At 33.2% G+C, this 15519-nt stretch overlaps 3 protein-coding genes across 12 annotated transcripts in view; 1 reads left to right on the plus strand and 2 right to left on the minus strand.

The window, feature by feature from the left end:
• LOC125034652 (cubilin-like) overlaps positions 1-15519 on the plus strand; it is a 334702-nt gene that overhangs the window by 160243 nt on the left and 158940 nt on the right.
• On the minus strand, positions 1153-8533 carry LOC125034474. 7 transcript variants are annotated; one of them, XM_047626277.1, is made up of 10 exons: positions 8460-8525; positions 8234-8326; positions 7924-7980; positions 7490-7540; positions 7205-7255; positions 2376-2426; positions 2066-2116; positions 1879-1923; positions 1718-1765; positions 1153-1441 (listed from the first exon to the last, which is right to left on the minus strand). In XM_047626277.1, exons 1-10 carry the CDS (start codon positions 8462-8464, stop codon positions 1402-1404), a joined length of 492 nt encoding a protein of 163 aa, XP_047482233.1. In that variant the 5' UTR covers positions 8465-8525; the 3' UTR covers positions 1153-1401. The 7 variants fall into 7 exon arrangements, with proteins under 7 accessions (XP_047482233.1, XP_047482232.1, XP_047482234.1 ...); XM_047626276.1 differs by having other exon boundaries at positions 1153-1444; positions 8460-8520; XM_047626278.1 differs by lacking the exons at positions 7205-7255; positions 7490-7540; positions 7924-7980; positions 8234-8326; positions 8460-8525 and adding exons at positions 2807-2863; positions 3117-3209; positions 3346-3377 and having other exon boundaries at positions 1153-1444.
• Positions 13893-15519, minus strand: part of LOC125034480 — an 8573-nt gene continuing 6946 nt past the window's right edge. Inside the window, exons 3-8 of one of the 4 annotated variants that reach the window (XM_047626292.1) lie at positions 15489-15519; positions 15056-15106; positions 14745-14795; positions 14560-14604; positions 14399-14446; positions 13893-14183 (exon numbers count right to left, since the gene is read on the minus strand). The exon at positions 15489-15519 is cut by the window's right edge and continues 26 nt beyond it. In XM_047626292.1, coding sequence (XP_047482248.1) covers positions 14141-14183; positions 14399-14446; positions 14560-14604; positions 14745-14795; positions 15056-15106; positions 15489-15519 — 269 coding nt within the window. In that variant the 3' untranslated portion in view covers positions 13893-14140. The remainder of the gene's footprint in view (positions 14184-14398; positions 14447-14559; positions 14605-14744; positions 14796-15055; positions 15107-15488) is intronic. The other 3 variants (XM_047626294.1, XM_047626293.1, XM_047626291.1) reach the window with 3 other exon arrangements.

Here is a 15519-nt window from a genome sequence, read left to right on the forward strand (position 1 = left end):
TATCTACTTATTCATGTCATTACATAACATCAACGGTACATGTGTTCTGCCACGCCTTCAAACAGAGAGAAAATAAATGATTTTCTTGTTAATTGATTAATTCATCTGGGTTAATAAAAATGCAGGATAATATCTATATGATAGGCCAAGATTTATCCAAGATGTACTTGGATATATCTTGATTGAAATCAGCAGAGCCAAATGGTGGTCAGGTCGTTTGGCGAAGGTCAGCATATATATACATATATGAATGTATATATACATGTGTATATATAATATATACATATATATATATATATATTTACACATACATATTTACATACATGTATATATACATATATGGTAATACACACTCACACTCTTTATCTATATAAGTATATATATCTATATTCATCAGCATCTTCGTAGGAGCATAGTTCCCTTGTTCAAAATAACATAAAAGACACTCGCAGGTGAACGCTATAGACATATCTATGCATATATGTGTGTGTATAGATATGCAGAAGGTAAATAAATACATATGTAGACAAAAAGACGATTAAACTTCTAAGTAAATATCGATATATACACATGTGACATAAAACAGAAAAGCAGTTGTAAGATAAACATAGATCCGAGCGGTTTGGTAAACGATGTTTTGCGGGTTGATTCCCATATTACTTTAACAGTTTCATTTAATATTTGTGCAACGACTATGGTTTATCTTTCTTCTATAACACAAAAGGGTACCTATTTATTAGTTGATTTCGATTCGTATACATTTATGACAAATGCCATAATACTACCATGTTAACATATGCTCTGCACACACACACAGACAATATTAACTATATATATATACATCCGTGCGACACAAACACAAACTTGGTAACGTGTACACAAAGATCAAAAGGAAAACAGACACTTTTTCATTTCTTACCGAGGCGGTTTTCCTTTTCATATATGTGTGTATGTACATTTATCTATATAAACATGTATATATATAAAAGTACATGGAAACATGTGCATATATTTACGTATATTCATATATATCGGTGTTTATATTTATCATATAAACACAGATTTCATGCTATATATAATATCCAATATCGTGATTTCTTACATGAATTCCTAGGTAAAAGAGGTGAGAATATTTAAAGGAATACTAATGCGATTTTTGCTAGTCACTTTATTTCTCTGTAGTTACTTAAAACAAACAATATTGTTGACATGATGATCCAAAATACTGTTTTGCCAATTGTGTCTTAATGAAGATAATGTAAAGAGTTTTTATTGTTCTTGGAAATATCCTGATTGAAATGAGCAGAGCCAAATAGGGTCAGGTCGTTTGGCGAAGGTCAGCGCCGTCACATCAGAGTCCTTGTTCAACGAGCGGTAGTCGTCCCTTCCTCAGAGGAATCTTCACTCCTCAATGCTGTAGCTGCCACTGCCGGAGCTGGCGCTTCTGGAGTTAATGTATGAATAAATTAATGATAGATAAGTGAATAGTCATATTTATACAGTATATATAGAATATACATAGTCATACATGAAAGGAGAAAACACACTACAGTGTTGATACTATGGTATAAAAACTAGATTTACATTGTGGGTTTTTATACCATAGTCATACATATATGTTACATACGAAAAAGATAACGATATTTCGTAAAAAAGAATTTCTGTTTCAAACTTAAAAAAACAACAACACATTCCTCAACGCTTGGCGTTGACTCACCTCCTGAGGCGCCTCAGATCGAGGTCGTGAGAGACAGCGAAGGCATCACTGAAAAGAAATATTAAAACGTTTACGGTCACTGCCATAATTAGATTGAATTCCAGTTATAGGCTTGTGAATATAGGCAATTGTACGGGACCAGATCACTCTCCCTCGCTTACCGTTTCTCCCTGCTTTCCAAGGAACTGCTTCCTCCACTGATGTCTCTGAGAATAGGTTGGAAGCACATCATATTCATATTCCTATTTTGCAAGATTTGTTACAATATTTTTTTTTATAAATGTTCATGTTAGAAATGAAGGTATTTGATCACAAAAGGAAACAAGAAAAAGTCGTGTAGTATCTAACCTTTTCTCTAGTCTCTCCACGGACATGCTTCCGCTCCCCCCGCTGATGTCTCTAGCAAAACAATAGGAACATATTGATAGCCAGGAAGAACAATGGCTAATCGGATATCCTTAAAATCTTCGCATAACAAACAATATATCCTAGTTTTTCGTTGCAAGCTTATGCTAAACAGAATATTGGAAGCACATAGTGTTGTAACTGATGATATTTTGCTAGTTTTTTTTATGATAAGCTTTTAATGAATGTTCATGTTAAAAATGAAGGTATTTCATAACAAAAGGAAACAAGAAAAAATCGTTGAATATTTAACCTTTTCTCTATTCTCTCCACGGACATGCTTCCGCTCCCCCCGCTGATGTCTCTGACGAAACAAAAGGAACGTATTGATAGCCAGGAAGAACAATGGCTAATCGGACATCCAAAAGAATATAATATTTTCTCTTGGTCTTGAAATAAACTGTAGGAATACGATTCTGTATTTAGAGTCCTCCTCCTACTTATAATACTGAGAACATTTGGCTCAATGTGACTGCTGACATTGCAATCTCAATTAACTATTTTGCTCTTATAGTTTATTCTGCTTACACTCTCACCTCTCACCACGGTAAAGCTTCTTATAGAGATCGCCTAGGGAAGATCCATTACATGAGGTCTTTTATAAAATCATCATGTTAGTAATGGAGGTATCTAATAAAAATAAATAATGTAATATGATATAACATAAAAAATGTAATATCCAACCTTTTCTCTACTTTCTCTAAGGACATACTCGTCCCGGTGCTCCCGGAGCTCATGTCCCTGAGGAAAACAAAGAAGATATAACCAGAAAGTACAATAGTTAATCAGACTTGATATATATATTTTTATTTCGTATAATTTAATTAATTTTCGGTGTCTATTCCTTGCTATCCATTGTCGAAAAGTGAAGGATAACTTTAGTATGAAATATAGAAATGCACTTTTATATTCACAGTATTCCTCCTTCTCATGACACTCGATCCAGCTTAATCTGATTGCACTCTCAGTTAATTTCATCTGCTCGCAAACTCACCTTTCAACACGCTGGAGCTTCTCGTAGACATCGCCGAGGGAGTAGGCAGAGGAGAGGCCAACGACGGCCATCAGTACCATGATCAGTGTCACCCTAGGAACGAGAAGCATTTCATTACCATACAATAATATGCTATATATGTTTGTGTTTGCGATCAGGAAATACTAACTGGTACGAGATGCAGAGTCTGCGAGAAAATCTGAAAACAAGATATTCTGACGAAGCTTACTTCATATTGAAAGAGAAGAGAGTCTATTGTCCACTGGATCCTAATGCTGATGCAATGACAACTGACAACGAATGTAGTTTCGTTGCGCTTTATATGTGATTTTACAGTTGGTCCTGTGAGGCTGCTGACGTCACATGACTGTTCTTGTGCATCGTTGCACAAGAACAGAACATATATCATTTGTTTATTGGCAGGCAGAGAGGATCTCATGAATTTGCCTTCAGCTAGATGGGTTATGCCATATTCTTTAGAGCTACATTTCAGAATCTATATGCTGCTCATTCTTTGTTTCTTATATATATATATATATATATATATATATATATATATATTTTTTTTTTTTTTTTTTTTTTTTTTTTTTTTTTTTTTTTTGCTTATTTTAGAGCGTTTGATTATGCGAGTGTTTGCCCGTATCCGTAACTATTTATCTATCTTTACAGCCACAAAGAAAATGTGGGCAAACCAATAAAATCTTTCAGAGACAGTCACTGTAGAAACATGTAAATGACCAAGCTTATAAAGAAATTAATCAAACTTAATAAAACATTTGTGTGGCGAAATATTAAAACGCTATAAATACAACAAATAATAATAATAATAATATAATGAATACATCAAATAACTAAAGTACGCTTCATCATGTATATATACACATATGTGTGTGTAAACACACACACACACACATATATATATATATATAAATATATATAGGTTCAAATTATTATCATTATAAGTTGCTTGTGTACGTTCATCTTCAATTAGTTTTATTCCATTTGTGACATGTGTTTAATTTTCCTTCTAAACAACCCCTGTGTGCAAGGAATAGCCCGGATTACCATCCACTGGCGGCGAGGGATCTGAACGCAGGTCAGAAAGATTGCTAGACATGTTCACTACCACTGCGCCACACAGCACACTCTAATGTGATAGCGAATTTCAGAACTACTAACAACACAAATCCAGTTTTGGAAAAGACTTATATCACCTCCAACATCGATAGAAATCGATAAAACAGTTTCTCATAAAACAGCAGTCACTTTAAGAACCTTAAACATATACACCCTCACACACAAACAAACACACACTTATACATTTATATATATATATATATATATATATACATATATATGTATGGATGTGGGTGTATGTGTCTATATGTATGCATATATATATATATATATATATATGTATATATACATAGACAGATATATATATATATATATACATTCATAAATGTATATATACTACTACACACACATATGTACATATATGCATATACATAGATATATAGATATATATTTTTAAACACACACATATATATATATACATATATATGTATATATGTTTATATATGTGTGTGTAATAGACACACACACATAAACACACGTGTGTGTGTGTATGTTTGTGTTCAAATATTTATATATATATACTTACTAACAGAAACAAACATGCGCACACACACACATATATATATATGTATATGTATATATATACGCATATATGTACACACACACATATATAAATATATATATATAAATATTTGAATACACTCACACATGCACACACACACACACACACACACACACACACACACACACACACAATATATATATATATATATATATATATATATATATATATATAATACTGTTTATATATATGTATATATTGCATACACACATATATCTATCTATATATAGGGGTGTTTGTATAGTCACACACACACATAAATACATATATAAACATATATATATAAACATTATTTGTATATTTGTACATATATTGAAGGATATATATATATTTTTTTCGACACAAATACTTGACAACATATAAGACTACACTCCACACCTCCCCTCACACAATGAATTTTTTTTTTATCGTCACAGACTATCTCTGAAAGTCATCATGGCGTCATCAGATATTTGGCAAAACTACAGAATACATGTTCAAAATGTCCATCGTCCCTGCGATCCCTTTAAAATTAAATATATTTGTTTCTATCCATATTTATACAATGGTACACATGCACAAACATACATCTACACACACACACACACACACACACACACACACATATATGTATACTTGCATATATATACTTATATGAATGTATATATATATGTATATATATAATATATACATATATATATTTCCACAAACATATTTATATACATGTATATATACACCTACATATATGGTAATACACACACTCACACTTTATTTATATATGTATATATATATCTATATTCATCAGCTTCTTCGTAGGAGCATAGTTCCCTTGTTCTAAATAACTTAAAAGTCACTCGCAGGTGAACACTATATACATTTCTATGCATATATATGAGTGTGTATAGATATGCAGAAGGTCAATAAATGCATATGCAGATAGATAGACGATCAAACTCCTAAGTAAATATCGATATTACACGTGTGACATAAAACAGAAATGCAGTTGTAAGATAAACATAGATCCGAAAGGTTTGGTAAACGATGATTTGCGGGTTGATTCCCGTATTACTTTAACAGTTTCATTTAATATTTGGTCAACGACTATGGTAGTCTTGTCTTTTTATCTTCCTTCTATAATACAGAAGGGTACCTATTTATCAGTTGATTTCAATTCGTATACATTTATGACTAATGCCATAATATTACCATGTTAACATATGCTCTGCACACACACACACACAATATTACTATATATAAATACATGCGAGCGACACAAACACAAACTTGGTAACGTGTACACAGAGATCAAAAGGAAAACAGACACTTTTTAATTTTTACTGCGGCGGTTTTCCTTTTCATATATGTGTGTATGTAAATTTATCTATATAAACATGTATATATACAAAAGTACACGGATACATATGCATATATTTACATATATACATATATATACATATATAGACTTACCATATAAATATCGATTTCATGCTATATATAATATCCAATATCCAATATCGTGATTTCTCATATGAATTCTTAGGTAAAAAAGGGGAAAATATTGAAAGGAATACTAACGCGATTATTGCCAGTCACTTTATTTCTCTGTAGTTACTAAAAACGAACAATATTGTTTACACGATAATCCAAAATACTATTTTGCCAATTGTGTGTCTTAATGAAGTTAAGAGTTTTGAATGCTCTTGGAAATATCCTGATTAAAATGAGCGGAGTCAAATGGTGGTCAGGTCGTTAGGCGAAGGTCAGCGCCGTCACATCAGAGTCCTTGTTCAACGAGCGGTAGTCGTCCCTTCCTCAGAGGAATCCTCACTCCTCAATGCTGTAGCTGCCACTGCCGGAACTGGCGCTTCTGGAGTTGATGTATGAATAAATTAATGATAAATAGTGAATATTCATATATATATACACTATATAGAATATGCAGTCATACATATGTTACATACTAAAGAGAACTATATTGCGTACATTTTTTTTCATACTTTAAAAAAAAGAAGAAGAAAATAAAAAAATGTGTCCAACACATTCCTCAACACCTGGCGTCGACTCACCTCCTGAGGCGCCTCAGATCGAGGTCGTGAGAGACAGCGAAGGCATCACTGAAAATAAATGTTAAAACGTTTACAGTCACTGCCAGAATTAGATTGAATTCCAGTTATAGGCTTGTAAATATAGACAATTGTACGGGACGAGATCACTCTCCCTCGCTTACCGTCTCTCCCTGCTTTCCAAGGAACTGCTTCCTCCACTGATGTCTCTGAGAATAGGTTGGAAGCACATCATATTCATATTCCTATTTTGCAAGATTTGTTATAATATTTTTTGATAAATGTTCATGTTAGAAATGAAGGTATTTGATCACAAAAGGAAACAAGAAAAAAGTGCAGTATCTAACCTTTTCTCTATTCTCTCCACGGACATGCTTCCGCTCCCCCCGCTGATGTCTCTGGCAAAACAATAGGAACATATTGATAGCCAGGAAGAACAATGGCTAATCGGATATCCTAAAAATCTTCGCATAACAAACAACACATCCTATCTTTCGTTGCCAGCTTATGCTAAACAGAAGATTGGAAGCACATTGTGTTGTAACTGATGATATTTTGCTAGTTTTTTTTTTTTTTTTACGATAAGCTTTTAATGAATCAAGGAAACAAGAAAAAATCGTTGAATATCTAATCTTTTCTCTATTCTCTCCACGGACATGCTTCCGCTCCCCCCGCTGATGTCTCTGACGAAACAAAAGGAACGTATTGATAGGCAGGAAGAACAAAGGCTAAACGGGCATCCTAAAGAATATGATAATATTTTTTCTTGGTCTTGAAATAGACTGTAGGAATATGATTCTGTAGTTAAAGTCCTTCTCCTACATATAATACTGAGAACATTTGGCTCAATGTGACTGCTGACATTGCAATCTCAATGAACTATTTTGCTCTTATAGTTCATCCTGCTTACACTCTCACCTCTCACCACGGTAAAGCTTCTTATAGAGATCGCCTAGGGAAGATACATTACATGAGGTCTTTTATAAAATCATCATGTTAGTAATGGAGGTATCTAATAAAAATAAATAATGTAATATAATATAACAGAAAAAATGTAATATCATACCTTTTCTCTACTTTCTCTAAGGACATGCTCGTCCCGGTGCTCCCGGAGCTCATGTCCCTGAGGAAAACAAAGAAGATATAACCAGAAAGTACAATAGTTAATCAGACTTAATATATATATTTTTATTTCGTATAATTTAATTAATTTTCGGTGTCTATTCCTTGCTGTCCATTGTCGAAAGGTGAAGGATAACTTTATTATGAAATATAGAAATTCACTTTTATATTCACAGTATTCCTCCTTCTCATGACACTCGATCCAGCTTAATCTGATTGCACTCTCAGTTAATTTCATCTGCACGCAAACTCACCTTTCAACACGCTGGAGCTTCTCGTAGACATCGCCGAGGGAGTAGGCAGAGGAGAGGCCAACGACGGCCATCAGGACCATGATCAGTGTCACCCTAGGAACGAGTAGCATTTCGTTACCATACAATAATATGCTATATATGTTTGTGTTTGCGATCAGGAAATACTAACTGGTACGAGATGCAGAGTCTGCGAGAAAATCTGAAAAGATATTCAGACGAAGCTTACTTCATATTGAAAGAGAGGAGAGTCTATTGTCCACTGGATCCTAATGCTGATGCAATGACAACTGACAACGAATGTAGTTTCCTTGCGCTTTATATATGATTTTACAGTTGGTCCTGTGAGGCTGCTGACGTCACATGACTGTTCTTGTGCATCGTTGCACAAGAACAGAACATATATCATTTGTTTATTGGCAGGCAGAGAGGATTTCAAGAAGTTGCCTTCAGCTAGATGGGTTAGAGCTACATTTCAGAGTCTATATGCTACTTATACTCTATTTCTTATGTTTTTGTTTATTTTCTTAATTTGCTTATTTTAGAGCCTCTGGTTATGCGAGTGTTTGCCCTCACCCGTAACTATTTTCCTACATGTACAGCCACACAGAGAGTATAGTCAAACCAATGAAATCTTTCAGAGGCAGTCACTGTAACATATAATTGACAAAGCGTATAAGAAAATAAGAAAATTCAATAAAACGTTTGTGGAGCGAAACAGTAAAATGCTATGAATAAACCAGAAAAAAACAAAGCATTTAATTTAATGAATGAATCCAATAACTAAAGTACGCTTCATCATTTTTATACACACACACACACACACACACATATATATATATATATATATATATATGTGTGTGTGTGTGTGTGTGTGTACATATATATATGTTCACATTATCTTTATCATAAGTTGCTTGTGTACGTTCATCTTCCATTAGTTTTATTCTATTTGTGACATGCCGTGTTTCATTTTGCTTCTAAACAATCCCCTGTGTGCAAGGAATGGCCGGGGTTACCATCCACAGGTGGCGAGGGATTTAAACGCAGGTTAGCAAGATTGTTAGACGTGATCGGCAACACTGCACAACACAGCGCACTTTAATGTGATTTCGAATTTCAAAACTAACAAAACAAAATCCGAATTTAGTAAAGACTTATATTAGCTCCAAAAATCGAAAAATCTCACAAAACAGCAGTCACTGTAAGATCCTTCAATGCGTGAAACTAGAATAAAAACTCAAATGAAAGAAAAAATGAGTAGAATATGTTCATTTTCTTAGGGACAAAGTGACTGGATACCAATGAGCCAATGTGCGCACTCAAAAAGGTCGTTGACTTCAATTTGATTAAAGGAACGGGGTCGTGCGCCACGAAATCTTTAAGAATCGGTTTCCTGGTGATTATCGTTTTTTCCCTTCTTGTTTAATGAAATTTTTATATCAGAGTGTGTTCGTGTGAACACACACACACACACACACACACACACACACACACACATATATATATATATATATGTATAAAATATACATATCTATAAACATAGATATGTATAAATGTATACACATATATTTACATATCCATTACATACATATACATATATATGTGTGCATGTGTTTCTGGGTCTGTATATATATATATATATATATATATATATATGCATATATATGTGTAGATGTATACATAAGTGCGTGTGTGTGTGTGTGTGGATGTGTGTATATATATACACATATATGTGTATGCGTAGTACACATGTATATGTCTGTATGTGTATGCGTACATACATACATATAAATATATATGATATATATCTGTGTGTATTTACCGCGTATAAATGCATTTACATGTGTATACATATACATATGTGTGCGTGTGTCTCAGTGTTTGTGTTTGTATGTGTATGTGTATGTGTTTGTGCGTGTATGTGTGTGAATACATATGTATATAAGAAAATATGTATAGATATATTGATATATATGTATATAAATATATGTGTTATACATATACATGTATAAACGCCCTCACACACAAATAAACACACACACATATATGTATATATATGTATGAATATGAATATTTATTTTTGTGCCACTGCCGGAGTTGGCAGTTACAGTTGGTCCTGTGACGCTGTTGACATCACATGCCTGTTCATGTGCATCGTTGCACAAGTACAGAACATATATTATTTGTTTATTGTCAGGCAGAGAGGAACCATGACGTTGCCTTCTGCTAGAAGATAGATTATGCCCTATTTCTTATTCCTTCCACTTTATATGCTGCCCACATTTTGGTTGTTTATTGTTTTTTTCTCTTAATTTGCTTATTTTAAAGCGTTTGATTATGCGTGTGTTTGCACGCACTATTTATCTGTACAGCCACACAGAAAGTGGCCAAACCAATGAAATTTTTCAGAGACAGTCACTGTAGAAACAAATTTTACAAAGCGTATAAAGAAATTAATCAAATTGAGTTAAATATTTGTGGAGTAAAACATTAAGATACTATAAATAAACAAAACAAAATCTTGCTTAAGAAAATAATTTAATATCGGATTTATAATAAATAAATCCGATAACTAAAGTACGCTTCATCATTTATAAATATACACACACATGTGTGTGTGTAAACACTCATAAATATATATATATATATATGTTCACATTATTTTCCTTATAAGTTGCTTGTGTAAGTAAATCTTCAATTAGTGACATGCCGTGTTTAATTTTGCTTCTAAACAATCCCCTATGAGCAAGGAATGGCCTGGGTTACCATCCACTGGCGGCGAGGGATTTGAACGTAGGTCAGCAAGATTGCTAGGCAAGATCGATACCACTGCACCACAGCACGCTTTAATGTAATTGCGAATTTCAAAACTACTAGAAAAAAAAAAACGGTTTTAGAAAAGACATATCACCTCAAAACGATATAAATCGATAAAACAATGTCTCATAAAATAGCAGTCACTGTAAGATCCTTATATATACACCCTCACATAGAAACAAACACACACCTATACATTTATATATACATATATATATGACACAAAGACAAACACAGTAACGTGTACACAAAGATGATACGTTCTCTAAATTAGGATATCCTCGATTTTTCTTAAAGCAGGCTCATTCATCTGCGAGATGGAAGTTTTACACTCATTCCCGTAATACTCAACAGGATAGTGACAATAATCTTTTAATTATTCCGTATAACCCGTCCCTCGATGAGAAAAGACACATGTTTAAAGGCGTTGGAATTGATATTGTTTTTACTTACCCGAACACGTTGCGTAATAGTTTGGTTAAACACAATGCGACTAGTGTTGCTCTGGGGACTTCTCCCGGTATTTATACTATACCCTGTAATGTTTGCCCTAAATTTGACATAGGTGAGACCGGCAGAGCTTTTGAGAAAAGAATAAGTGAACATAAACGTGATGTCAGATATGCCAGAGATTCAAATGCGTGTTTCGTTCATTTGCGTGATGAAGGTCACCAGCTTAACTGGAAAAACGCGAAATTAATTCATAAATCAGCTAACTCATACGAAAGGAAAATGTTAGAATCTCTATTAATTAGAAAAATGCCTAATTTTAACTTGAGTGCTGGTCAATGGGGCTTGGATGACCTTACCTCCTCGTTAGTTAGCAAAGCCTTCCCCAGACTCTTCGACCTTGACCCTCGTCCTGAGACCTGAGTCTACTCGTTCGTTCTGTCTCTCAATCACTATATATTCTTGTCAAAATTCTCTCCTTGTATCCATTTTGGTTTATCATTCGTCTGAAGAGGAACTCGTGAAGAGTTCGAAACGTTACATTTCAATTTCAATTTTATTTTCTTACTGTGGCGGTTTTCCTTTCACATATATATATGTGTATGTATGTATGTGTATATATGTATGTATGTGTATGTACGTGTCTGTATATTTGCATATATATAGACATGTATATACATATATACACATTCATAAGTGTATGTATCTATATAGTACTAAACACACATACACATATATACATGTAAATATACAGATAGAGATATATAGATATATATTTATAAATATATATGTATATATATCTATCTATATATGTATATATGTCTATATATGTGTGTGCAATATACACACACATATAAAGACACACGTGTGTGTGTGTGTGTGTGTGTGTGTGTGTGTGAGTGTGGTGTGTATGTGTGTTCAAATATTTATATATATATACACAAACAGAAACAATAATACGCACACATATATGTGCATGTATATATGTATATGCATATATATACATATTTATGTGTATACAAAACATATATACACACACATACAAGACACAGACACACGCACATATATACATATACATATATATATATATATGTATATATATATATGTATATATATATAACACACACACACAGCTATCTTTCTACATATATATGGGGGGTGCATAGTTACACATACGCATATATATGGACTTATAAATAGACATATATAACTATTCTATGTATATACATAAATGTATATGATACATTATACATATCTTGATATATATATACACACACATATATATATATATATATATATATATATTCGACACAAATACTTGACACTATATAAAACTACTCTGTACACCTCCCCTCACACAATAATATCTTATCATCGCCACAGACCATCTCTGAAAGTCATCTTGGCGTCAAAAGATATTTGGCAAAACTACAAAATGCTTGACATATTCAAAATGTCCATTGTCCCAGCTAGTCTTGAAAACAATAACAATAAAAACAACACTTATTACTATCCATATTTATACAATGGTACACATACACAAACGCACATCCATACACACACTCACTTACACACACACACATGTATATGTATACATACATAATACACATATATGTGCATATATATGTATACAGAATATATATATTTACACCCATATATATTTACAAACATATACACATATACATATATGTATATATGCACATATATGTAACTACACACTCACACATCAGTATCTTCGTCAGGAGCATAGTTCCCTTGTTCAAAATAACTGAAAAGACTCGCATGTGAACGCTATATACATATCTATGCATATATGTGTATGTGTGTATGTATATAGATATGTAGATGATAAATAAATACATATGTAGATTGATGATCAAACTTCTTGGTAAATATCGATATTACAAATGTGGGATAAAATTCTCTTAGAAATTCATTTAATATTTGTGCTATGACTACTGTGCTCTTGTCTTTTTATCTTTCTTCTACAATACTAAAAGGTAGTTATTTATTAGTTGATTTCATATACATAAATGACTAACGGCATAATACTACCATGTTAACGGGTACTCTGCACAAACACACACACAATATACTAACTATAAATGCATATATATATATGTGTGACAAACACTAACTCAGTAACATGTACACAAAGATGAAAAGGAAAACAGCACTTTTTCATTTCTTACTGTGGTGGTTTTCCTTTTCATATATGTGCGTATGTACATTTATCTATATATACATGCACTTATACATAAGTACATGAATAGATATGCAAATATTGGCTTATATACCGATTTCATGCAATATATGATATCCAATATCGTGATTCCTTACATGAATTCCTAGGTAAAAGATATGAGAATATTGAAAGGAATACAAATGCCATTTTTGCCAATCACTTTATTTCTCTGCAGTTACTGATAACAAACAATATTGTTTACATGATGATCCAAAATACTGTTTTGCCAATTGTGTCTTAATGAAGCTAATGTAAAGGATTATGAATGTTCTTGGAAATATCCTGATTGAAATGAGCAGAGCCAAATGGTGGTCAGGTCGTTATGCGAAGGTCAGCGCCGTCACATCAGAGTCCTTGTTCAACGAGCGGTAGTCGTCCCTTCCTCAGAGGAATCTTCAATCCTCAATGCTGTAGCTGCCACTGCCGGAACTGGCGCTTCTGGAGTTATTATATGAATAAATTAATGATAAATAAGTGAATATCCATATATATAAACTATATATGGGATATACATAGTCATACATATATGTTACATACTAAATAAAACTATATTTCGTACATTTTTTTGTTTTGTTTTGTTTTGTTTCATACTTAAAAAAAGAAAAAAAAAATGTGTCCACCAACACATTCCTCAACACCTGGCGTCGACTCACCTCCTGAGGCGCCTCAGATCGAGGTCGTGAGAGACAGCGAAGGCATCACTGAAAAGAAATGTTAAAACGTTTACAGTCACTGCCAGAATTAGATTGAATTCCAGTTATAGGCTTGTGAATATAGACAATTGTACGGGACCAGATCACTCTCCCTCGCTTACCGCTTCTCCCTGCTTTCCAAGGAACTGCTTCCTCCACTGATGTCTCTGAGGATAGGTTGGAAGCACATCATATTCCAATTCCTATTTTGCAAGATTTGTTACAATATTTTTTGATAAATGTTCATGTTAGAAATGAAGGTATTTGATCACAAAAGGAAACAAGAAAAAGTCGTGCAGTATCTAACCTTTTCTCTATTCTCTCCACGGACATGCTTCCGCTCCCCCCGCTGATGTCTCTGGCAAAGCAATAGGAACATATTGATAGCCAGGAAGAACAATGGCTAATCGGATATCCTTAAAATCTTCACATAACAAACAATATATCCTATCTTTTCGTTGCTAGCTTATGCTAAACAGAAGATTGGAAGCACATTGTGTTGTAACTGATGATATTTTGCTAGTTTTTTTTTACGATAAGCTTTTAATGAATGTTCATGTTAAAAATGAAGGTATTTCATAACAAAAGGAAACAAGAAAAAATCGTTGAATATCTAACCGTTTCTCTATTCTCTCCACGGACATACTTCCGCTCCCCCCGCTGATGTCTCTGACGAAACAAAAGGAACGTATTGATAGCCAGGAAGAACAACGGCTAATCGGACATCCTAAAGAATATAATAATATTTTCTCTTATAAATAAAATGTAGGAATACGATTCTGTATTTAGAGTCCTCCTCCTACTTATAATACTGAGAAAATTTGGCTCAATGTGACTGCTAACATTGCAATCTCAATTAACTATTTTGCTCTTATAGTTTATTCTGCATATAAGCTCACCTCTCACCACGGTAAAGCTTCTTATAGAGATCGCCTAGGGAAGATCCATTACATGAGTTTTTTTTTTTATAAAATCTTCATGTTAGTAATGGAGGTATCTAATAAAAATAAATAATGTAATATAATATAACATAAAAAATGTAATATCATACCTTTTCTCTACTTTCTCTAAGGACATGCTCG

Source organism: Penaeus chinensis, chromosome 18, assembly GCF_019202785.1.
Source record: "Penaeus chinensis breed Huanghai No. 1 chromosome 18, ASM1920278v2, whole genome shotgun sequence".
In the NCBI taxonomy this organism is placed as follows: domain Eukaryota; kingdom Metazoa; phylum Arthropoda; class Malacostraca; order Decapoda; family Penaeidae; genus Penaeus; species Penaeus chinensis.

Excerpts from the sequence above, each read along its gene's own strand:
- LOC125034474 (XM_047626276.1), bottom strand. Across the intron at positions 7,541-7,923 it reads TTAGAGAAAGTAGAGAAAAG|AGACATCAGCGGGGGGAGCG; the intron begins GTATGATATTAC and ends TTGTTTCGTCAG. Across the intron at positions 7,256-7,489 it reads GTGGAGAGAATAGAGAAAAG|AGACATCAGCGGGGGGAGCG; the intron begins ATTAGATATTCA and ends TTGTTTTGCCAG.